This window comes from Arachis duranensis, chromosome 5, assembly GCF_000817695.3.
Source record: "Arachis duranensis cultivar V14167 chromosome 5, aradu.V14167.gnm2.J7QH, whole genome shotgun sequence".
Classification (NCBI taxonomy): Eukaryota; Viridiplantae; Streptophyta; class Magnoliopsida; order Fabales; family Fabaceae; genus Arachis; species Arachis duranensis.
The window spans coordinates 2,944,787-2,969,680 of NC_029776.3; the positions used below are offsets into that span (position 1 = coordinate 2,944,787).

Here is a 24,894-nt window from a genome sequence, read left to right on the forward strand (position 1 = left end):
TTTTTTCATGCTAAATATTATTTGTATATCAAAATCAATCATTAAAATTAACCACCAATGTATTTGTGTATAAATACATATATAGTTTAATTTATTTTCAATGTGTATTTATATTCCAACATATATTTTATACTAGTGGCTGATTTTGGTGTACATGTAACATAACCCATTTTTTAATTCGACATTTTTTAATTCGACAAAACTCGTCCCGGATCGAATCAATTTGTCATTCACCAATGAATTATTATATGTACAAAATAAGATTTAAATTTTTGTTACTTATTTAAGTAGACTAGTAAACTAATTCTTAGACTATAGTCCAAGTTGGTTGTATTAGTTTCATTTAATTTAATATATTCTACTCGTTGTTGATCCATGATTGAAGTTATCATATGTAGCCTAACTTATCAAGCATAAAAGACATATGTATGTATACATAACGAAGTTGTTATTTTGTGTAATTTGAGTGTTGGGTCAGCCCAAAATCCCTAAATTGGTATATATTAGTGAGTTAAACATGCATGCATGTAATCAACTTGGGTTGGTCGAGTGGTCAGCTCACTTGTCTGCTTAAGCAAGTGTCGGAAGTTCGAATCCTACCTTGTGCATGCAGCAACCCATTGGCCAGCGGCAGACCCTTAAATGAAACTCAGATCCGCGACGGATTAGTTCTTAACCTGTCGGGTTGGGGGATACTGTTTGGGTAAACAAAAAAAAAAAAACATGCATGCATGTGCTTAGAAAATGTACCCACACTTTATTAAGCTTATATTTAAATATAACCTATTCATTTTTACAGGCCAAAGTTAGCTCCACTCTCTTCCTACTTTCTTGCATGAAACACCTCATGCATTAGATGATTGAGCAAAAAAAGATGTCTCATATATTTAAAGGATGTTAAAATACCTTATAGGATACCAGAAATAAATAATTTGTACTATCATGAATAATAGTACAATATTGTACTAATTAATAAAGTCATACATAGTACCTATTCTGTTCTACTTTTAAGGAAACTTGTCCATGCTATAATTAATCAATCATATTAGGATTAAGTGTATATCAAAATCAACTATCAGAATAAAATATATATTAAAATATAAAATAACATTAAAAATGTGTTAAAGTACTTATATTTATTTGTACATAAATAATATTTTTGATAATTAATTGTATAATAATAATAATAATAGTGTTGAGCAAAAAGAAACATAGTTGGGATTCATAAGTTCAAGGGTAAATATACACACTTCTTTGAAATAGGAGGCAATATTACACATAATACTCTCTATTTATATTTATAGGTGTGCATGCTACCCTCTCTTGAAATTCAAGAAATGTGACATTTGATATCCTTAAATTTTGTAAAATATAATATTAACTATCTTTCCAAACAAGACATTGACCTCTCAAACTTTTAAACTCAAAAAGTCAAAACCCTAGTGTAGGTATAAGAAATCAAGATGACTAGATTGTCAAATGTCACGTATAATATTTTTTTCGGTGAACTGTCAAGTATAATATTACATAACCTTGAGGAAGATAAGTGCAGTTTACCTAGTTTCAATTTTTGTTTTTTTTTTATTTTTATTTTTTTTGGTAAGGCAATTTTTGTTTTTTCAGTCATGACTTCAATTGTGTTTTGGTCTGAGACTCCAATTTTTTTTTTTTGGACTTGGGTCTGAGACTCCAATTTTAATCTTTAAAATGAATTCTATACTAAAACAAAAAGACATAACCCTCTTCTTATTTAAACATTGCTTGGGCCGAGGTCCAGTATCTAATAGAAGCCCATTTAACAAACAAAGGACCTAAATTATTCTCTCATGCAGCCCGCTATCTACGTTAGACCAAAAAAAAAAGGAAATCCCGGTTCATCCGAACCGGGTGAACGTGTGGGTTCAAAGTTTAAAGGAAATAAAGATGCAAAACCAGAAGAACCGAAGAAGAAGAAACTCAGTTGGATCAGAAGATCTGAACAGAGAACGGAGAAGAAGAAGAAGAACGAAGAGAATGGGGACGACGGTGGCGGGACTTGCGCCGGGGCTTTCACGGAAGCTGAAGAAGGTTCTAGAATCGAGGACTGACACGCCGGATCTGTTGTCCTCTCTTAACACACTCTCTTCCTTCTACGAAGAGAACACTCCACAGTCGCGCCGCAATCTCCGATCCACCATCGAGAAGCGCGCTCTCTCAATCAACCTCGAGTTTATCGAAGCTTCCCGCCCCGCGCAGCTGGTAATTCCAATCTCCTCATTCTTAAAGCTTCTGCTTGCTTTTACTTGCTGCGATTCTGATCCGATCCGATCTCTGTAATGCGTCTGTTAGGCTTTGGATAGCGTCGAGAACGAGGTCAATGCGCTTACTGAATGCTGCGACAGGTGTGGATTTCAATTTGAAATGATTCTTTAGTTGTAGTTTCGTTGATTTCATGCCTATCGTAGAGGCAGTAGGTGTTATCATTTTGAACTTGTGCAATAAAACTTTTGGTCTCAAGTTTTGTGCTTAGCTGAGCTGCATGCTTATGTAGGAGCTGAATAGTGTATTGGGATAGGAGTGTGAATGTATGACTACTTAATCCCTTTTATACTGGACCACTTGAATTGATCAGAAGTGTATATAAAATGTAATGATGTAACGATTATGAGGTGCGAAAAGTGGCAGAACAATGCTTGTGTTGTTTGCAATGTAATAAGTTATAGGTTTTAGAAATGGCAAGGACAATTCATTGTTTGAGTGTGATATGTTTCATTTCAAGAATCGTATTGAGAAACTCTACTAAACCCTAGTTTTTCATTAGCGGCCCAGCTCCAGAAACATTAGGGTGATGAATTAAGATTGATGATTTGTTCAGAAATTGTTCATTAGGGTTTATGAATTAAGATTTTGAGTTTTACCTTAGAGAATATCAAATTTATCTTAAAAATGGTCATATTGTTCTCTAAATTTAATAATTTTTTTTACTAGTGTGTAGATCTTCTGATAAAATCTTAAGGTTTTATAATTTACAGGATAGCAAAGGCTTTAAACAGTTGTAGTGATAGCACTGGTGACATTATCAACACCACAGAGAGGCTCAAACAAGAGCTTGAAACTACTAGCCAAAGACTAGAGATTGTGGCATGTTTCCTACGCAATTATCAGCTCTCCCCTGAAGAGGTTTAAGTTACTGCTTGATGTCTCTCCTATTGTTGGACTGTGGCTTCGTGAATTAATTTCAAGATAATCATACAGTGTTCTTGCTTATCAATAATTATTGATTATCGGCAGATAAATGCACTTAGAGATGAAGAGCTGAATGAGAACTTTTTCAAGGCACTTTCTCATGTCCAAGAGATTCACGCCAACTGCAAAGTGTTGCTTAGGACACATCATCAGGTAATCTTGTTCTATGTATATCCTTCTTATCCTATTTTCACTCTTGTGAGTTACTGCGGAATTCTGCAGTCTGCAGATGTTAGCCAAAGTCTGAATAATTATGCATATAAGATTATGAGTAAGTTAGAAATACTTTGTCCTCGGGGCTAAAAAAAAGGGGGATACTTTGTCCATGACATATGTGGTAAGAGTACTGCTAGCCGGCTGTTTGTCCCATTATGGAAATATTTATTTGTTTACTATTTTCTTTTAAGTATGACATGCATCCATGTCATCTTACATGGCTTAGCTTCAAGCATTAGTCCTATAGTCTCATATTTATCATAAACCTATACAATTTGGATTATGGTTTATTATTATTATTATTGTTATTATTATTATTATTATTATTATTATTATTATTATAAAAGAAGAATCTCATCAAGACGAGGAAAAGTATATTATAAAATAGAGGGTAGGAGTTTGATCAAGGTTTATCATAATAGTGATCTTGTTATTGTATTATTAATTTGTGCTTTATGTGTTGAGCTATCTTTGTGCATTATGCAATGTCAGTTCTCATTGTATATTATTGAATAACATGAGATACTTTCACTGCAGCGTGCTGGTTTGGAGCTAATGGATATGATGGCTGTGTATCAAGAAGGAGCTTATGAACGCCTATGCAGGTGAGCATTCATATAATTCAGGGTCATTTGGCTTGCGTGTGATGCACAATTGTTGTTTATATGTGCGGTTTATACATGCTTAATGCTTGAGTTTGAGCCTTGCATGTGTCATTGATATATGTCGAAATCAGATAAGTAGCACAAAATAGAAAGAGAATCAGATCCTTGTGAGATGTCAGAGAATCATGAGAAAGAAAACCATGTGCGAATAATCTGTACCATTCGTTTTGAATTTTTTTACCTGATACAACAGGATATATACATATGTTATATGTAATCATTGAATACAGCTGTCATGATTATAAAATTTATAACAAGTTTCACTAACTTATAATGGTTGCACTACTACTTCACTTGACTCTGGAGCAATGAAGTGGTTGTCTAATTTACTCTTAACATTATAATGTCAGAGAATATCTCATGTCTTGTAAGATTTCTTAGAGACTCTCACAACTTGTTTCTCATTGAAACTGGCTTGTTTGATTATATATATAAATTCTTCACTTTTAGGTGGGTTCAGGCAGAATGTAGAAAATTGGGTGATACTGACAATCCGGAAGTTAGTGAGCTTCTGAAAACAGCTGTGAGATACCTCAAGGAAAGATCTATCCTTTTCAAGTATTGTGCAGAAGAGGTACGTTCAATGTTGATCAATCAACCTATTGAAAAATTGGCCAGTCTATTAGTGATTGTTGTTTGGATTAGAAACCAGTCATCTTCCATATTAGAATTGATATGTTTCGTATTGTGAAGCATGTTAATGCACCAGCTAATATAATTCCTAGTGAACCATTTGTTAACAATACAATCTAAAGAATCTACATAATATCAAATTTAAACCTGGATTTTCTTTATCATCATCTACTTGCACATTATAAATTATTAAGTCACTAAATTCTGCAGGTAGCCAATATGAGACACAATGCACTTTTCAGAAGATTTATTAGTGCTCTTACACGTGGAGGACCTGGTGGAATGCCTCGACCAATCGAAGTGCATGCTCATGACCCATTAAGATATGTTGGTGATATGCTAGGCTGGTTGCATCAGGTATTGTGTGAAAGCATTGTGATGAATGCCTTGAAGCCACTCTGGATGCTGTTTCTCGATCATGGTTTATTTATTTTTCATATATTTTCTATATGCATGCAGGCCCTGGCATCTGAACGTGAACTTGTACTTGTTTTATTAGATCCAGATGCAAGTGTGGATATTGGACCAACAGCAAAGCAATTCTCCAATAACCCTGTGAATGGTTCTGCAAAGACAGAAAGTGACTTGATGTTTGTTCTTGATAGAATTTTCGAAGGAGTATGCAGGCCATTTAAGCTGAGAGTTGAACAAGTTTTGCAATCTCAACCGAGCTTGATAGTCTCTTACAAACTGAGTAATACCCTTGAATTTTACAGCTACACCGTGAGTTTTTCACTTCAGTCGATTTTTCATGAAAGCAATAATCCCATGTTTTTCAAATGACGTCATGACTTGTAATGGCCTTGTAGATTGCAGATTTACTTGGACGAGATACTGCACTATGTAATACACTATGGGTGCTGAAAGATGCTGCTCAGAAAACATTTTTTGATATTCTGAAAGGTCGAGGAGAAAAACTTCTACGATATCCCCCACTTGTAGCATCTGATCTTTCCCCGCCTCCAGCAGTTAGAGAAGGAGTATCCATACTTCTTGAAATTATTGACACCTACAACAGCATGATGGTTCCTGCTTCTGGCCAGAAACCTGCTTTTGATCCAGTTATATCTGCGATACTGGACCCAATTATTCAGGTTTGTTATCTGGTTTCTGTATTTTATGCTGTGACCTTTATATTCCAAATGATATTCTGAAGTTTGACCTTCCTTTCTAATATTGTATCACTTCTTACATAATAGTAACTTAGGAATCTTTGAACATCTTTGCCTTATCTGTATGAGAACGTGATAATCTGACCACCAATCTTTTTTAAACTGCTTTGCTTCGGTTCCAAGATATTGTCTGGCATTGTTTCAAACTTGGGGAGCTCCTTCCTGCTTCTCATGAGCTAAAGCGGTCTGTTTCATAATCTACCCGTATATTATTTGGCATCGGACCAAGTCTTTACATGGGTTTCTTCCTTTGTTTTTGTCATTTCTTATTCCGAACAGAATGGTGCATATTTTGGTTCTTCCTGAAGATTTATTAGACCATACTTGTATATTCCAGTTGGAACTAGTTTTTTCAAGCTCAAGGATGTGTAGAATATCCCATTTAAGGACAGTTCCAAATGCATGCTGTTCATTTTGAGAAAAAACCTAATCTTATATAGATAGACTCATGGATTTCGTTGGTGTGCAATTGTTACAGATGTGTGAACAAGCAGCAGAGGCACACAAATCAAAGGGAGTCGGTCACTCATCAAGAAGGAATAGGATGAGTTCTGACTCTGGACAACTTACTAGATCGTCAGTTGATGCAATCTTGTCAAGTAGCAATCCTGCTTCAACCTCACAGGTCTATTATGCTCCTCCATCTTTTATCCATTTTTTTCTTTGGGTTTCACTAATATTTGATGTTAGTAGATGATACAAACTTTGTTACGATGCTCTAAATCTAATTGATTATTATTCCCAAATATCTTCACTTATATATATGCTTTATCGAATGAGATTAAATGTTAGGGGTATTTTTAAAGAAAATCACAAATATTAGGGATAAAAAATATACTTTATCCAATTTAAAATCATAAAATATTTGGCTTTTATTTGATTCCCTGTCAAGTCATAAATGTAAAACCATGTGGACTGAAGTAAATCCCTTACTACATTGTCCAATGTTCAAATGTAGCAAAGTTTTATATTACCATCTTTGTATTTTGGACATGACAAGTAAAGATGAAGAAATTAAACGTGCAGCAAGTTAAAGTGGTCAGCCTCTGGACTTTTTTATTAGTTCCATACAGAACTAATATCCAATAAACTAGCACTTGGTTGAGTCATAATTGCCCTCACCTTCTAATGCCTTCATCTTTGTTTTTTTCTTTTTTTGGCAGACTAGTGAGACCCCCTCCAAGATCTTTCTCATTAACTGCTTGTGTGCTATTCAACAACCTCTATCTCGGCATGAGGTTGCTGCTGAATATGTGAAAAGGCTTGGAGCAATGATTGATAATCACTTGCGTGTTCTCGTGGAAAAAGAAGTTGATGCAATCTTAAGAAGGTGTAATTTATCTGAAAAGATGCCTCATTTCCACAATTCAGTTCACGAGGGAGACAATGAAGTTGGTACGCCATTGGCGGAGATGGAAGGCACAAGTCCAGCAATCCTTTCCGAGTGTTTGAAGGCTCTTTTTGGTCTTGTTTTGGGAAGCGATAATTCTCTGCCTGAATTTGAGCAGATGCAAGTTCCAAGGTTGCGTTCCGAAGCTTCTATAGGGGTGGCCAGGTCTCTGGCACAAGCTTATGAGCTTATCTATAAAGCAATTATGGATCCCAAGAATGGCTATCCGGATCCCAGGGCGTTGGCCAGGCATCCTCCTAATCAGATAAGAACCATTTTAGGAATATAGGCCTTTACTGATATGTTTTGCTATTTACCTATGCATGTTTTTATTTGTTGATTACGTAAATATCTTTCCTTTTATTTTTTTTCGTACTCTATATCTCCTGCGTTTGTAATTGTATTGTTATACATTAAATAAGTTTCGTCATGTGCTTAAACTTTTGCGATACAAAATATTAAAATTGAAATTAATTTTATTAATGAATTACACAGATATTTTCATGATCAGATTCTAGGAGAAATGCTTTAGAAATTTTGTATCAAAAGAAATGATGTGTTTTTGGCTGAAGAATTTTTTCGCCGAAAATCTTTCAATCACTTGGTTTTATTTGTTTATTTTTTGGAGTTTAGCTGGTATGTGTCTTTAAGATTACTATTAGTAGAAGTTTTAATTTTTTTTAGGGTTATACTACGTGTACACCAAAATTCGCCACCAAAGTCAGCCACCAGTGTAAAATACATGTTAGAATACAAATATACATTGGAAATAATTAAATCACACATGTATTTATACATAAATACATTGGTGGTTAATTTTAGTGGCAGATTTTTGTGTACAAATAACATTTTTGTTATTTTTTAATATATTGAAAACTTCAATTTTTTTTTGTATTTTTAATGAAAATATTTTTAATTTATAAGCTTAACGTGTGTCTTTATTTCTTAAGGCATAAGTTAACTGAATTCCATTTTTTATTACAGTTTTCCTTTCGTCCTTTTGGTTATGGTAAAAGAAAAGGCACTTCTTCCAAAAAACATTTACTCACAAATAAAAATAATGTTTAAAGAGTGCCAATATAATTAACACCTTGATTTGAAAATAATATTTATTGCTTAAAAATAATAGTACTTAAACTCTCCTCTCCCCCTTGACTAGGCTATAGCATTCACCCGCATCAATACGCTACAAGCTTACGTTTAGTTGCGGAGACAATACGATAACCATAATACTCCACGCATATGGTTCGAAAAATGTCGGTTAGGGTTCAAACCTACATTTTGGGTTCATATGGAGTTATTATATACGGAATTGCTCCATAGTAATATTCAACTATCTTAGTTTAATCATCTTTGACTTTGAGGTTCATTGGTGTAGATTGGTTGGGGATACAACCATACCACAAATAGGTGTAGGTGAAATTTGATGGCCTCCCTTCTATGTTAAGGTAAACTAACTAATGCTTCTTCAACAACATTTTATCAAACACCCGGAAAGGCTTCAAATTCACACATATATATATACCCATTACAACTTGTTCTGATTCAACTCACCTCAAACACAATATTTGCACATAAAAACAAGTACTTTAATTAGCTGAAAAGGAACTCATAAGCCATATCACAAATCTTTCAAAAATGGTGGCTACAAAGCATTCTTTCATCCTTTGCATGCTACTTGCGTTGTTCTTGTCAAGCCCCAGAATGATCCTAGGAGCTCGCCACCTCATGCAGACACAACCATCAGCACCACAACTTCCTTCCCTCCCACCACTCCCTAAAGCCACACTGCCACCTTTGCCATCTCTACCAAGTTTCCCTAAACCTACAACACTGCCACCATTGCCAAACATGCCACAACCAACTCAGCCAAAACTCTCATTGCCACCATTGCCAAGCACCCAAATTCCACCACAGTTGCCAAACACATTGCCACCATTGGCAACAGCTGCACCTAAATTGACACTACCCCCTATGCCAACCATCCCAACAGCTTTATCCCCACCACCCTCAAACTAAGAATGCAGCTTATTGGCTGGTTCTCCCGAGCGTTTGGATATTTTGGCATGGTGCTATTTATATACAGCTTTTATTATTGGAGTGTCATGTTTGTTTCTGGATCACAATCCTTATTTGGCTTTATCACATAGTGTCCTTTTGAGTCCCTGATAATTCTGTTTGTACTTTGTAGTTATTATTCTGTGTTGTTTGATATTTTGAATATTTCTTTCTCTCTGTATTTTGTTTCATCACTAATATTTATTTATAATATTATATGATTTCTTGTATTAAAGGAGTTGATGACTCGAACATTATATATAGGCGTATATATAGATACAAGCAAAATATACAGAAGGAAATAGAATAAAATACGTATGTGTCGTAAATAATTTTTTTTCCCACCACCTCAATTATTGGAACTTACTGATTCTCTCCCACCTCAATTACACACGTTGATTGTGAAAGTCAAACATCAAGAGGAAAAATGAATACGACGTGTATAATTACGAGATAAGTTATAGAGAATAACTACCTGCTAGTTTAAATTAGCTTTTTTGAGTGAAAAAATATTTTTTTAAAAAATAATGTATTTTATTTAATTTAAAATTTATTTAAATATATCTTTATTTTTTTAATATTTATTTTTTTTAAAAAATTTATTTAAATATAAAATAATTTTTATTTGTTAATTTTTTAAAAAAAACTATTTTTTTCAAAAATCAATCTGATATGTAATGACAGTAATGTCACTTAGACTGACAACAATAAAAGAGATGGAATGCTTCAACAAAAACTCAAAACTAGAGATAATAAATTCCTTTTCTCGAAAAAGCATGGTAATAAAACCTAATCGAGTATTGACAACATATTTTTAAATTTATTACTTAAAACATTNTATAAAGATAAATTTAATTTTAATATACTATATAAAATATTTCACATAATTATTTAATATTTCAATCACATTTATTTTATTAATATATTTTATACTAGTCACAATTTTTAAACATAATTGAAAATGAAATTCATATACTATTGTCATAATCATCAGGAAACATGAATTGGAAGTGGCAGTTCGATGATCAATTCATGACCCAAAACTTCAACGTTAACAAGTGGGATGATGATGGCACATGCAATAAATTAGAAAACCAACAAAATATTCCACGTATGTTCAACAAGTTGTTCTTATCACAAAATGTTTCTACGACAACCATGGAGCTGACAAGGCAGTCCACATATACAGCAGATATTATTATTTTTCCATCGGAGACGAGTTCCTCCACCCACAAACACAAACTCGATCAAAACACCAAGATCAACCACCACTGAGCTAAAAGCTCTCAACTTTCTTTCATTTTCAGTCACCCCTTAAATTCTCTCCGCGTGTTTGTTTGTATGTGCCTTGCAAACCAAGCATCTGATTTGGCGTGTGTTTCATTCTATCTCTAACCACTGTTACAATCAAACCAAATCAAAACCGCCAACAACCACCATCCCATCTTCTTCTTCTTTTCTTTGTCTGCGAGGTGTTTGTCAGAATTCCACAGAGAGCGAGAAGAAAAGGTGGGTTTGTGATGGCTGGATCAGCTTCAGGATCAGGGTCAGGGTCAGCGTCAGTGAGTGCTGATACATGGAAGGCTCATTTAGCCATGGCCATGGTGCAGCTCTTATATGGTGGATACCATGTCATCACAAAAGTGGCCCTCAATGTTGGTGTCAACGAATTAGTCTTCTGTGTGTTCAGGGATCTCGTTGCCCTTTCTATCCTTGCTCCTGTCGCTTATTTCCATGAAAAGTATGCTCTTTTTATCTCCCTTTTCTCCTTTAAGAAATTTTTAATTGTGTTCTGTTTTAGCCATAAATAATTACTACTTTCCAATTTGTTGTAGAAAAATTTAACCTGTTGGAATAATTACTATTTTGCATTTTCTTCTTATTGATACACTTTCCACTGTATATGATGGGTGATTCTGGCACCGTGGAGTCTGTGTTTAGGGCCATGCTATTTGTATGAAAATATTAATTATTTAGAAATTTCTTCCAGCAAATTTAGAGCATGCTCTGTATTTCACTGATATTGAATGGCTTACTCCTTTTGGACATTAATTTGAGGCAATGAACAATAGTAATCTAAAACCTGGTTCAAGAAATGTACTATGTTTGTGCTTGATTGTTGCTACTGGTTCGAGGCTGCTAATCATGTTTATATCTTATACAGGAAGACTGCTAATTTTGATTGTTGGCACCTAACAGCATAGGTTATACATACCTGCTTTGCACATTTAACAGTTCTACAGATTCGAAGTAATTTAGAAACAGTTTTAGCTCTGAATTTTATTGTTTCCACTGACGGTATTCTCAAGTCTTCATTTCATTTATTATTTGTGATTTTCTAATCTACCATGTTGCCTGTAGGCGTACACGGCCCCCAATCACAAAGCGCCTATTGCTGTCATTCTTCTTTCTTGGATTAACTGGGTAAGATTCTTGATGTAGTCACTTGTTTACTGTTTTGGCAATATAGGAACAATAATCTTATTATCACGTATACTGCGTTTGCTTCTTGAATCTTGATCAGGATATTTGGCAACCAGCTTTTGTTTCTTATGGGTTTAAGCTATACTAATCCAACATATGCTTCTGCCACGCAGCCAGCAATTCCAGTCTTTACGTTTCTGTTTACTGTAATGATGGGGTCAGTTTCTCTCTTAAGCGATTTCTTACTTCATGTGTTAACCAAATATTAAATTTTCTTTTTCTATAGAGCTTATAGAAGCGAATGCACATTCTAAACTGTCAACCAGAATTGTTTATGTTAATAAGCATATCCCACTGCCCTAGGACATTCAGTAAAATGCTTACCTAAACTTATTCGTGCAGTACAGAAAGAGTAAACTTGCTAAGATATGAAGGGATTGCAAAGATTGGAGGAACTCTCATCTGTGTTTTTGGTGCTGTATTGATGGTTTTGTATCGAGGTCCGGCTCTGATAGGATATTCAGATCTAGACCATGTAGCACTAACTGAAATTAGTGCCAGAGGTCAGCCAGAGCCAGCTGGATGGTTAATGGATGGTTTGCAAGATTTTGGACTAGATCGATTTCATATTGGGGTTTTGTGTTTGATAGCAAACTGCATGTGCATGGCTGCTTTTTTGGCCCTTCAGGTATGTACCTTTTTGTTGACTATTCTTTTTCATGGCTCTGATTCCTTTTCACATGTCTTGTGACAAAGGGTGTGGACTATAGAGACTGGGTAGTTATAGTTTCTTCTGTTGCAAACAGTTCTTTCACTTCCTTAGAGATAATTTACTTTGGAATATATAGGTCTCTATGTTGCTAAAATATTTTATGACCTGACTTGATAAAATTATTTGGTCCAAAAATGCTAGTAAATTTTATTGTTTGTTAAACCAATATCTTTGTTGGATTCACTTGAACCACATTTCATAAAACACACATTATATCCTCTTTGGCATATGATTTGGATGGCTTCTGAATGCTTTTCAGAGTTATAACTTTCTTTTTTCCCCTTTGGATTGAAGTATATCATTAATACTAACAGAAGAATAATACAACATGATGGAAGATAAGAGATCTTCCCAAGTGATTTTTTTCTGGAAGCTCCAATCCTAATGTTAGGCATCGCATATATCTACATTGATCAGATTAGTTGTGCTTGCTCATCAACTTTTGCGAACCTATTGATTCTGACCTTATGTTATATGCAACTTGGTGTGTTTGATTTATTGCCATGGCTTGTTTTCAGGCACCATTATTGAATAAGTATCATGCACACATATCTCTCACAGCATATTCGTACTTTTTTGGAGCTGTACTGATGGTGATATCATCGATATTCATGACTGATCCATCGGCTGACTGGACTTTGACGCGGTCAGAAGTAGTTGCTGTTATTTATGCTGTGAGTCTAATTTTAAATCGATCTTCAATCTCATGAGCCCTTGTTAGTTATCACTTATTATTGAGCATCCAGTCCAATTCTCTTCCTAACATTTGAAGTTGTCTTCTCTAAATTTGGCACCTGTTCATTGTTTCTGCTGTTTCATTCAAACAGATGGCTAGCTATGTTTCATACAAATATTATCTTGTTTGGTGGAGACTCTAATATATAGTTTTTGACAAATATTTTCCCTGTTTCTTCAGGGAGTTATTGCATCTGCCCTTAATTATGGAATCATTACATGGAGCAACAAGATTCTGGGGCCAGCTTTGGTTTCCCTTTACAATCCCCTCCAACCAGCATTTTCTACCCTTCTGTCCCTAATCTTCCTTGGAAGTCCAATTTACTTGGGCAGGTATTGTTCCTATTGCTTCCAATTACTCATGCATTTGTTTCTCCTATATCATCCAAAAATGGTATTGTTTCTAAACAATTTCCACAGACATCTGGCAATTTAGCCTTTTGAAATTTGCATATTCTTTGCTCATCCTTTTTCTTTTCTTTTGGGTGCATGGCAAAAACTTCAACAGTATCTTGGGGGGACTTTTTATCATTGCTGGCTTATACATTGTTACATGGGGATCTTACAAAGAAAAACAAGCAAATGCTGGAGTTATTCCTATTGCTTCTTGGGTGTCTGAGCCACTTATTCATGAAAAGACTGCATACCAGAAAGGTCATGCTATTTCAGGGTCATCCAGCATTTCCATTAATCCAAAATCATTGGATTAAGGAAATAAATTATGCAATATATATATCATGTAAAAATTGGTTTATGCTATCATTTTTTTAGTTGTGAATTCTATGTTTGATCCTGTCTATGTAAAATTTCATCCGAAAATTGGTGTCTGCTATCATTGTAGGAATGAACATTTTATCTCGTTTTAGGACAAAATATCAAAATTGGCCTAAACATTTTGCAATGGAATTTTGTGCTTAAATTTGGAGACCAAATTTGAAATGTGATTTTGTATCTTAAGTCAAAATACCCCAGGGCTTTGAAATGTATTTTTGTGTCACTTGAGTAAAATATTTCCTCATAAATTTGATGCCGGGTGAATTTGTATCAATGTTCTGAAAACTGGATTGGCCGGTTCAATCAGGAACTGGTCGCCAGCCTGGTTGACACCCAAAACTGCCTTGCAAAAAAAGATAAAAAAAACCGGTCGAACTGACGGTTAATCAAACCGGTTTTTTTGAGGCTCGGTTCACTTCCCTCCCCCTCTTCAAAACGGTGCGTTTTGAATTTTGATTAAAAAAAAAAAAGGAAAAAACGGGCAACACAGTGAACAACCCCCTTCCCCTTTGCCTGTTTTTTCCTTTTTTCTTTTAAAATCGAAATTCAAAACGCACCGTTTTGAAGAGGGGAGGGGAGTGAACCGGGTCTAAAAAAAACCGAATCCGTTCAACTGGTTCACTGGTTAACTGTCGGTTTGACCTTTTCATTGGTTTTTTGTAAGGCGGTTTTGGGTGTCAACCGGACTGGCATGGTGACCCGATTCCCGATTAATCCGGTTGAATTGGCTGGTCCGATTCAGTTTTCAGAACATGTATATATATAATAATAATTCATTGGTCAGTAGCTAACTCTTAAATAGAAATTCGATCCGCGACAAATTAATTCTTAGTCTGTCAAGAATATCATAAAATATGGGCAAAAAAAAGTTATAAGAAGAAGGAATGCGAAGATGAAGAAGGAGAAAAGTGAAGAATAAGAAAGAAGAACGCGAATACAAAGACAAAGAAGGACATGTTTTACGTTATCGAAACGCGCGTATGAAGAAAGTAATTTTTGTTGAATTTAGACCAACTTGGTTGGACTTTGTTGCCAAAAATACTTAGATGTGTAACTGGACTAATTTTTTTGTTTGGTGACGTAGCTGGACTAATTTATGTAATTGAAAAAATGACTAAATTAATAGATGTTCACAAATATATTTGGTAAATATTTAATTAAACATGTCACATATCATATATGTTGTCAATTAATGTTTTACAAATATTAATTATTGACGAAAATTATGAATAGAGTGATTAAAGGACAAATATAATTAATTTTTAGTGTTTAGCTAACATGTATCCTTAATAAAACTACTATTAATAAAATATTTTAAATATTTTCATTTAATAAATGAAAAACAAATGCATTGAAAATTTAAATTTTTTGTATTTTAAAAAAAATATTTTAATTTATCATCTTAATATGTATCTTTAAAATACAAATTAGATAAATTTTAATTTTTAATGGATTAATTTAATTGAAAAATTTTTGTAGGAATAAATTTAAAAATATATCATCTTTTAAAAATTAATTTAATTATTAATTTTTATTAAGTTATGACTCATAACTAAAGTAAATATTATAATGTTACATTATGCCTAATTTATTAAAAAAAGACAAATAAATAATATAATAAATTTTAAATATTTTATTTTTATTTTAAATATTTTATTATTTACTTTTAAAAATAAATTAAAAAATTTAAATACCACAATAAAAAAATATCATAGAATTCACCCATGACTAATATCTATTATATCACACACGTGGAACTTCGACCATCACAAAATTCAACAAACACCACCAACTACCTGGGTCAATCTGCATTTTCAGAAAATAAAATATTATAATATGTGTCTGTGGTCTTTATCACTTATCAGTATCAATTATTTTTGAAACTGACCTAGGAATTAGAAAGTAGAAAGTCTAAAACCAATAAGATTCCTTTCTCCACCACATTTGTGATTTGTGGGATTAACAAGGTTATTTTGTTTTGTCAGCGTAGTAATATATTTTAACATCATAATTTTTAGTATTTTTAAAATGATAAAAAATATATAAATTAAAAAGTTCGATTTATATATTTTAAATTTTTTAATTTTTTTAAACACAAATTAGACGGTTCGATTTGTGTACGTTTCACAAATCAGACAATTCAATTTGTATATCTTTAAAAATCAGAAGGTTTAATTTCTGTACTTTTACTAAATTGGACGGTCCAATTTTTACTTTTCTAATTAAACACTTTTATATTTAAAAATAACACCACAATAATTCATATTTTAAAAAAATACTATTACTACTCCAATATTAAAAATAAAAAATTCGATTAACAAACGGGCACTTCAAAGTATCAATAATTCACAAGACAAAAAAAAAAATTCAATAATTCATTGCTTTGTTCAAATAATATATTTAGAAGAAGAACCAAATTACCAAAATTGCATACATAAAATTTTGGCACACAAAAAGTAATTTCAAGATGTAAATAATATTTTTTTTAAATATTATTAGTTTGATAAAAATAACACAAACTATTTTTTGTACTGACAAGTAGTTTGTGTATTTGGTTTAATTTCTTACAGAAATATTTAAATAATTATTGTAAAGATGTATAAAAATGGGGATAAAATTCATCCTTTTTCCATTTTCTTTTTAAAATTTGTAATTATTAATGTAAAAATAAAATTGTAGAGAGATTTACTTAATAAATGTCACCTAATTTTACGAATAGAAATCTCACATTCTTCTAAGTATGGTTAAAAAAAAATGACATCCAAATTTAATCCATCAAAATTTTAAAAATATATATCTCATATTTAATTATTTTTGTCAAATTAATATTTTTTAAAAATGCATTCATCATTTTTTCCTGCCATAATTATTATTTTACACAATCGTTTACATAAACTAATTATTTTTGTTGACATTATATAACTAACTAAATTTATGTCTAATTTTTTTTCTTATAATATCTTTTACTTTGACAAATCAAAGATTAATTTATCGCGAATCATAAATCTATTCGAGAGTTTGTCGCTAAAACTATCTTAATTTGACAGTAAACTAAAACTAAATCCATGTTTTTTTATTGTAATAAAAAAACACGTGTATTTAGTGATTGTCATGATAGCAACTTGTGCAAGTGTCTGGACAAGGGAACAGCAGCCTTGTCTTCAAAATATTGAAGTCAACATCATCATTGCTTGAATGCAAAATTAGATTCAAAAGATACCAGAACCAAGACAAGTAGCACCGAAGTTAAAGTTGAAAACTTTCTTTCATTTCTAGCAACCCCGTTTTGCAGTTCAAGTGTTTGTGAGATGGCAACTGGTTCAGGATCAATTATATGGAAGACACAGTTGGCCATGTTAATGGCACCCCTAATCTATGGAGGTTACAATGTTGTCACCAAAGTGGCACTCAATGATGGTGTCAACCAGCTTGTCTTCTGTGTCTTCAGGGATCTCATTGCCCTTTCTGTTCTTGCTCCTGTTGCTTATTTCCATGAAAAGTATGTGTATTTCTCTTCACTTTCTCCATTACTTGTAAATGGATAGGTGCAATTATTGGAGTCATCGCTATCATAGTTGTACGGATTCCGTCTTTTTTATTTTTAAATCTTTTTTGTTTGTTTGTTTGTTAATATATAGAACATGCTTTCCATTTAACTGAAATCAAATGTGCTTACTTTTTTTGGAAATTGATTTGAGGCATTTAATAATAATTATCATAAAGAACCTGATTGTATATATGTACTATGTTTGTGTGTGATTGATGTTGCTAATGGTTCTGGAAATTCTGGAAATGTAATTTCTTTGCACATTTAAGTTTACAGTCCTTAACATCAAGAGTATAGAAGTGAAACTTTAAGTATAGTCTATACTATTTTGTCCCCTTATTATGATGGTATTTTTTCAATTTATCATAATGTTTGATATCCTTATCTTACCATGTTGTCTATAGGCATATGCGACCACCCATTACTAAGAAGCTATTAATGTCATTCTTCTTGCTTGGATCACTTGGGTGAGCTTCTTCATATACTCACTTATTTCCTAATTTTTCAGTAATGTAAGAACTATATTGTTTTATTAATACATAAATAATGTTTGCTTCTTGAATATTGTTCAGGATATTTGCCAACCAGCTTCTGTTTCTTATTGGTTTAAAGTATACCAATGCAACATATGCTGCTGCCACACAGCCAGCCATTCCTGTCTTTACATTTCTGTTTTCTGCAATAATGGGGTCAGCTTCACACTTTCACTCTTTTTGATTTCTAAATCTCTGAGTTTTCATACAATATAATGTTTGAAACACAGTAAAGCATGCCTTAACTTATTTATGCAGGGTAGAAAAAGTGAACTTGCTAAGATATGAAGGGTGGGCAAAGGTTGGAGGGACTATTATCTGTGTCTTTGGTGCCTTGTTGATGGTGTTCTATCGCGGTCCAGTTGTGATAGGAAATGAAGAAATAGTAATGAAAAGTGCATCTCAAACTGAGCCATCTGGATGGTTAATTGATGGTTTGCAACATATAGGATTTGATCAATTCAGTCTTGGTGTTATGTGCTTAATAGGTAACTGCATGTGCATGGGTGCTTATCTAGCCATTCAGGTATCTAATCCTTTTTTTGTATCCATTAAATGACTTTTAATCACTCCATCCATTTCAAATTAAATGTCACCTGAGACAAATCAATACATCAAAAGATTGTTTTATCTAGATATAACTATATCTGATACATGATTTTAGATGTACTAATTTGTCAAAGGAGACATTTATTTGAGTGGAGGAAGTATATTCATTTCCTTGCTTCCAGTTTGAACCAATTTGTTTCGATCTCTTTTCAGGCACCGCTATTGAGAAAGTACCCCACAAATATATCTCTCACAGCATATTCCTACTTCTTTGGAACTGTATTAATGGTGATAGTATCAATGTTTATGACTAATGGGATTACTGACTGGGCTCTAACGGGGTCCGAAATTCTTGCTGTTATTTATTCTGTGAGTGTCTGAATCTTTTAAATCAATCTCCATCCTCATGAGCCCTTGTTTGTTATTGCTTAATGCTGATCATCTTCTGGTCCATTTACATCCGTAAGCCATGTTTATGAAGCTAATATTTCCCCTTTTTCTTTGTTCCAGGGAGTTCTTGCATCTGCCCTTGGTTATGCACTTATTACATGGAGCAGTAAGATCTTGGGACCAACCATGGTTTCCCTATATATCTCCCTTCAACCTGCATGTGCTACTATCCTTTCCCTAATTTTTCTTGGAAGTGCTGTCTACCTGGGAAGGTATTGCTCTTAAGTCCTAATAGCTTCCTTCCACTTACTGATGCATTTTGTTCTATGAGCTATGGCATCTAGAAGTGGCATCCTCAAATTATATCTTATTATTTTGAAAGTTTCTTATCAGTCTTATTTTTTGGTGCATGACAACAGTATCTTGGGAGGAACATTTATCATCGCTGGCCTATACATTGTTACTTGGGGATCATACAGAGAAAGACAGACAGAAGCGAATGATGGAGTTATTCCCTATGAATTTTGTGTTTCAGAGCCACTGATTCAGAAATAGCCAACATTTTAGAAGTCTGTTACTCCGGGACCCTTCAATGTTTCTCATAAGTCTTTGGCTTAAGGAATTGAATTATGCAATTTTTGTGTATTTGATTATGCTATGATTGTAATAGAATTGGATAGCAACACATTGATTTTCATTATGTATTGAAATTAATTTCTGTATATTTGATTTTATCTATGTGAAATGTCATATTAAATCAACACAAAACTAACCTGAGTTACTTACAAACTAACTAGAGTTATCACTAAGTCACTAACTAACCTGTGCTAGCCAACTATGCTGATTGAGACAAGTTAAAAAATAATATTTAATTGCTGATAGAAGACAATACTAGCTTAATCAAACACCAAGATCTAGTAGCACCCACTGAGCTAAATGCCTAAAAGACAAAAACTTCCCTTCCTTCTTGACAACCATTTTCCCCATTTTGTGTGTGATTGATTGTGTGGAAATTACAGTGGTGTGATATGGAAAATGGTGCTTCAGGATCTGTGAGGGGTGGTGAGACATGGAAGGCACAGTTGACCATGTCAATGGTGCCCCTAATCTATGGAGCATACCCTGTCATCACAAAAGTTGCACTCAATGATGGAGTCAACCAACTAGTCTTCTGTGTCTACAGAGTTCTCATTGGCTTTTTCGTCCTTTCTCCTTTTGCTTATTTCCTAGAGAGGTATGTAACTATCTATGCTCTTATTTATCCCACTTGTTTCAACCATTAATTATATTAAAAAGAGCTAACTAACTATATGCTTTCCTTCTTATTGTTGACTTAACACTATATATGACTGTTTAAAGAAAAAGATAAGACTAATGAAATAATGAAGAGTGTGTATTCTGATTTTCAATGATTACAAAAAGCTGTTATATATCAACATCTTCTTGTTAAAAAAATCTACAAAATCCATACAAAATCCTATTTCTGCAAACCTCTTAACAGAAAATATTTCTACAAAGTTCGAGGATAGAAGGAAATATTTAAGGGATAAAGGACAAAGGGTTCTGCTGCTGCTGCTGATTGTTACAATTTGTAACTGGGCCAGTGTTGCAACTTTGTGGCTTCAGCATTTTTCTTTACTCTTATCATTGACTTCATTTGGTAGATTAGGCCTTTTGATTGTGAATAGTAGCAGGAGCTGTGTTAGTTGTAGATATAGTTGTAATTGGTAACTGTCTTGGGATGAAAAATAAGAAATAATGAGATAACAGGAACTGAGAAACAAGAGTAATAATCTAAAATGTGTACTATACTAGAAATGTATAATACTTGCTTTCTTTGCAAATTTAACAGTCCTACACATTTTCAAACTTTAGAGCTCAAACTTTATCTTCACTTCATTTGTAATATGTGGTATCCTCACCTTACCATGTTGTCTATAGGCAGGCGCGACCGCCCGTTACTAAGCACCTACTCATGTCATTCTTCTTGCTTGGATTACTTGGGTGAGCTTCTTCATTTACTCATTTCAGTTTATATAATTAATAACTTTTGTTATATTAATACATACAGAATTCTTGCTTCTTGAATCTTGATCAGGATATTTGGCAACCAGCTTTTGTTTCTTATTGGTCTAAACTTGACCAATCCAACATATGCAGCTGCCACTCAGCCAGCCATTCCAGTCTTAACATTTATGTTTTCTGCAATCATGGGGTCAATTTCACACTTTCACTCTTATGGATTCCTATTTCTGTGTGTTGGCATATCATTTTTATATTTTAGATACCTTAACTTATTGATGCAGCACAGAGAAAGTGAACTTGCTAAGATATGAAGGTGTGGCAAAGGTTGGAGGAACTATTATCTGTGTCTCTGGAGCCATATCAATGGTGTTGTATCCCGGTCCAGTTGTTATAGGAAATCCTGAAACAGGAATGGAGCATGTATCACAGAATCCATCTGGGTTGAAGGATGTAGGATTCGACCAATTCCAACTTGGGGTTATCTGCATAATAGGGAATTGCATGTGCATGGCAGGTTATCTATCAATTCAGGTTTGTATCCTTTTGTTATGTAGTGTTAAATATATTTATAGCATTAAGGTAAAAGGTAATAATCAGTGATCAGCAATCAATGTTGTGTTAACGTTTTTGATACATCGAAAAATTAATGTAATCTGACATTGCCAGTATTAGCCACCACCACCATGAGCCAAACTCTTACATGTCCAAGTTATTGAGAATGCAACTTTGTAATGCTTTGTCATGTATCAGCACTCCAAGTTCTTATCACATCTCTTATGATTCAGATGAAAAACACTGAGAACTTTGGATAGGTATAGTATTCAAATTCAAACAAGTCTTTTTATGTCATTGATAATAGGATTCATATTTTGGACTATGATTCTAAATATAATTATAAATTATCTGCTTCTAGTTTGAGGGCTTATCAAATTCATTAACTTACATACTTCAATATTTGGTGGTAGGTTCTGCTACATGGAAAGTAGTTGTCACTTCTAATTTATTTCTATGACTTATATTTTCAGGCAAAATTGTTGAAAAAGTACCCCACAAACCTGTCCCTCACAGCATATTCCTACTTCTTTGGAACTGTATTAATGGTGATACTATCGATTTTCATGACAGACGGGATAACTGACTGGACTTTGACACAGTCAGAAATACTTGCTGTTCTTTATGCTGTGAGTCACTAAAAATTTTTAGTCTCTAAAATTGCATCCGAATATATTGATTTACAAATGAAACAAAAAAGGTTAAAATGACTTATAATGGAGGGAGTAATAGATTATTCTGGTTTTTCAACATATAGTTTATGACAAATTATTTCTTTTTTTTTCACCCTTTAGGGAATTATTGCATCTGCTCTTGGTTATGGACTCATAACATGGTCCAACAAGATTTTGGGGCCAACTATGGTTTCCTTATATAACTCCCTTCAACCTGCATTCGCTACCCTGCTGTCCCTAATTTTCCTTGGAAGTCCTGTTTACTTGGGAAGGTATTGCTGCTATGTATTGCTTCCAGTTATTGATGCATTCTGAAATTATATTTTACTTTAAAGTTTCTCACTAATCTTTTTTTTAATTTTATTTTATGTTTTGGTGCATGACAACAGCATCCTGGGAGGAACTTTTATCATTGTTGGCCTATATATTGTTACTTGGGGATCTTACAAAGAAAAGCAGGCAGATGCTGCTGAAAATCTTCCTTGTGAATCTTGTGTTTCTGAGCCACTTATTCATGAAAAGACTGTGTGTTAAAAGGCTCATTATTTCATAGTCCTCTAATGCTTCCCTTAAATTATTAGCTTAGGAACTTAATTATAAAGTTTCATTTCTGCTTATATGTTTCACATCATATCTCTTACTCTATATTATTCTTTACTTAAGAATGAAATTGAATAGAATAAACATATATGTCTACTATATCTATAATGCTATACATACACATTTTCTATATTTTTCTATTTTTGTAGTTATTGATGGAAGTTATTGATAGAATTGTCTATTGGTATTTTTGATAAGGACACAACCTTGTATGGACATCCAATGAAAGTTGGCGTGTAATAAATTAAAAATGTTGAGTTTAGTAAACAAATAATAATATTTTGGTGACGACAAACGTAGTATTATTTGGGTTAAAAGTTCAATTGGGATTTTTTTTTTTGGTTGGTGGACTGCACAACCCTCAATTTTAGGTACACAATACACACCCACACATTCCTCACATACTTACCATTACTTACCATTTTTTTCTTTTCGGTTGTAGCTGGTAGGACTTGAACCCGATACCTTTTTGAGATGGGGAGAGGGCAGAATGCCATGTGAGCTATGGCTCATTGGCAAGTTCAATTGGGATTTGATTTTTTTTTTTGGTAGGCAAAAGGGGCTAAAGGCCCCAAAAAGAAAACAAACAGTTACAAATTAATAACACAACGGGGTAAGGAGGCCCCTTTCATGTCAGCATCTAAGATGGATCTCAAATCCACAAAAGGGGAGTCAATGAAGCAATACCCTGTACCTCTCTCCTTCACACTTTTTTTTGCCAGCCAGTCTGCAGCCTGGTTACCCTCCCTGTAGGTATGTCTGATTTCAACACTCCATTGTTTTTCAACCAAATATTGATACTCCTGATTAAGTTGTTTGGGTGTTGATTCAGTCTCCTTCCTTTCGTAATTGCTTCATATACAGCCCTTGCGTCTACTTCAAGTTCCACTCTTTTGAACTCCAAATCCCAGGCAGTCTTCAAAGCATAGCATACTCCCCACAATTCAGCTTGAAAGGCAGAACAAGTCCCTAAATTAGCCATGAAGCCGGCAACCCATCTCCCCCAATGGTCCCTTGCCAGTCCACCACATCCTGAACCTTTTTCGTTGGACGCCCCATCAGAATTGAATTTTATCCAGCCTTCAACAGGGGGTTTCCACGCTACTTCAATCTCCACTCTTCTTTTCTTTTGACAGAATAGCTCCTCTTTTTTGAAAGCTTCATTTATGGAATTTGTTGTCTGGAAAATAGTTGCTATAGTGTCTATCGGCCGTCTGAAGGGAGGAGAGAAGATTTCACAGTTACGCCACCTCCATAGCCACCAGTAGGTAACTGAGAATTTTGTTATCCATGGAGTTTGGTTATTCTTTCCTAGCTCTGTTGTTAAATTCCACCGGAGCCAAGCATCGAAGGGAGCTCTAAAGAAGTTTTGAATTTTACAGGGATTAATTAATTGAGTCCATATACTTGAAGCAACAGGACAATCTCGCAGGACATGGCTTTAATCTTCCGTCAGACTGTTGCAACGATGACATTCATCTCCTGTACTAAATAGTTTCCTTCTTCTCGCACCTGTCATCAATTTCCTATGCAAGGTTAGCCACATAAAGATTTTTATTTTCTGGGGCCCTTTCCATCCCCATAAAACTTCCCATATGCGGTCCTGTGTATCTGTCTGCTGGCTGATTTTTCTATATGTACTTGCTATGCTGAATTCTCCTGTTGGTGTCAAACTCCATAGAATTTTGTCTTCTTTAAGGTTATCCCAAGGGGGATGTATGGCCTGAATTTTATAGATGATGTTATCTGGAAGATATCTTCTGAGTAAGTTAAAATCCCATCCTCCATTTAGGTCAGTAGCTTCTGTGAGAGTGATTTCCATGTTTTCCTCTTCTATTGGTATGATAGCTTTTTGGATTAAACTACCTTCGTTCTTAAGCCAGGGGTCAATCCACAGCCGAATTCTCCTACGATTTCCAATGGAAAACTCAATGTTATCTTTAAAAAAGCCCCAAACTTT

General features: G+C 33.9%; 4 protein-coding genes across 7 annotated transcripts; all 4 read left to right on the forward strand.

Annotated features, from left to right (window-relative positions):
• Positions 1-1,953: 1,953 nt before the first annotated feature.
• Positions 1,954-7,811, forward strand: LOC107487362 (conserved oligomeric Golgi complex subunit 6). Its single transcript, XM_016107977.3, has 11 exons — positions 1,954-2,238; positions 2,329-2,381; positions 3,012-3,159; positions 3,271-3,378; positions 3,979-4,046; positions 4,557-4,680; positions 4,950-5,096; positions 5,199-5,462; positions 5,549-5,833; positions 6,390-6,536; positions 7,075-7,811. Exons 1-11 carry the CDS (start codon positions 2,014-2,016, stop codon positions 7,588-7,590), a joined length of 2,085 nt encoding a protein of 694 aa, XP_015963463.1. The 5' UTR covers positions 1,954-2,013; the 3' UTR covers positions 7,591-7,811.
• Positions 7,812-8,836: 1,025 nt separating this feature from the next.
• On the forward strand, positions 8,837-9,594 carry LOC107487325 (protein PELPK2). The gene has a single exon (XM_016107943.3). It carries the CDS (start codon positions 8,940-8,942, stop codon positions 9,318-9,320), a length of 381 nt encoding a protein of 126 aa, XP_015963429.1. The 5' UTR covers positions 8,837-8,939; the 3' UTR covers positions 9,321-9,594.
• An 825-nt stretch (positions 9,595-10,419) lies between these two features.
• LOC107487363 (WAT1-related protein At4g19185) lies at positions 10,420-23,229 on the forward strand. 4 transcript variants are annotated; one of them, XM_052262180.1, is made up of 7 exons: positions 10,420-11,100; positions 11,721-11,783; positions 21,182-21,298; positions 21,390-21,639; positions 22,134-22,289; positions 22,455-22,606; positions 22,724-23,229. In XM_052262180.1, the coding sequence occupies exons 1-7, from the start codon at positions 10,880-10,882 to the stop codon at positions 22,866-22,868; spliced, it is 1,104 nt and encodes a 367-aa protein (XP_052118140.1). In that variant the 5' UTR covers positions 10,420-10,879; the 3' UTR covers positions 22,869-23,229. The 4 variants fall into 4 exon arrangements, with proteins under 4 accessions (XP_052118140.1, XP_015963464.1, XP_020997631.1 ...); XM_016107978.3 differs by lacking the exons at positions 21,182-21,298; positions 21,390-21,639; positions 22,134-22,289; positions 22,455-22,606; positions 22,724-23,229 and adding exons at positions 11,884-12,000; positions 12,186-12,471; positions 13,074-13,229; positions 13,472-13,623; positions 13,799-14,222 and having other exon boundaries at positions 10,453-11,100; XM_016107983.3 differs by lacking the exons at positions 10,420-11,100; positions 11,721-11,783 and adding exons at positions 19,997-20,317; positions 21,025-21,087.
• LOC107487365 (WAT1-related protein At4g19185) lies at positions 17,207-19,817 on the forward strand. Its single transcript, XM_016107982.3, has 7 exons — positions 17,207-17,563; positions 18,016-18,078; positions 18,184-18,300; positions 18,403-18,670; positions 18,907-19,062; positions 19,204-19,355; positions 19,503-19,817. The coding sequence occupies exons 1-7, from the start codon at positions 17,373-17,375 to the stop codon at positions 19,636-19,638; spliced, it is 1,083 nt and encodes a 360-aa protein (XP_015963468.1). The 5' UTR covers positions 17,207-17,372; the 3' UTR covers positions 19,639-19,817.
• Positions 23,230-24,894: the final 1,665 nt, after the last annotated feature.

Coding starts and splice junctions, on each gene's coding strand:
- LOC107487325 (XM_016107943.3), top strand. CDS start 8,940: ATGGTGGCTACAAAGCATTCTTTCATCCTTTGCATGCTACTTGCGTTG.
- LOC107487365 (XM_016107982.3), top strand. CDS start 17,373: ATGGCAACTGGTTCAGGATCAATTATATGGAAGACACAGTTGGCCATG. Junction 19,063..19,203: donor TTCTTGCTGTTATTTATTCT/GTGAGTGTCTGA, acceptor TCTTTGTTCCAG/GGAGTTCTTGCATCTGCCCT. Junction 19,356..19,502: donor AGTGCTGTCTACCTGGGAAG/GTATTGCTCTTA, acceptor GCATGACAACAG/TATCTTGGGAGGAACATTTA.
- LOC107487362 (XM_016107977.3), top strand. CDS start 2,014: ATGGGGACGACGGTGGCGGGACTTGCGCCGGGGCTTTCACGGAAGCTG. Junction 2,382..3,011: donor CTTACTGAATGCTGCGACAG/GTGTGGATTTCA, acceptor TATAATTTACAG/GATAGCAAAGGCTTTAAACA. Junction 3,160..3,270: donor ATCAGCTCTCCCCTGAAGAG/GTTTAAGTTACT, acceptor GATTATCGGCAG/ATAAATGCACTTAGAGATGA.
- LOC107487363 (XM_016107978.3), top strand. CDS start 10,880: ATGGCTGGATCAGCTTCAGGATCAGGGTCAGGGTCAGCGTCAGTGAGT. Junction 12,001..12,185: donor CTGTTTACTGTAATGATGGG/GTCAGTTTCTCT, acceptor TTATTCGTGCAG/TACAGAAAGAGTAAACTTGC. Junction 13,230..13,471: donor TAGTTGCTGTTATTTATGCT/GTGAGTCTAATT, acceptor CTGTTTCTTCAG/GGAGTTATTGCATCTGCCCT.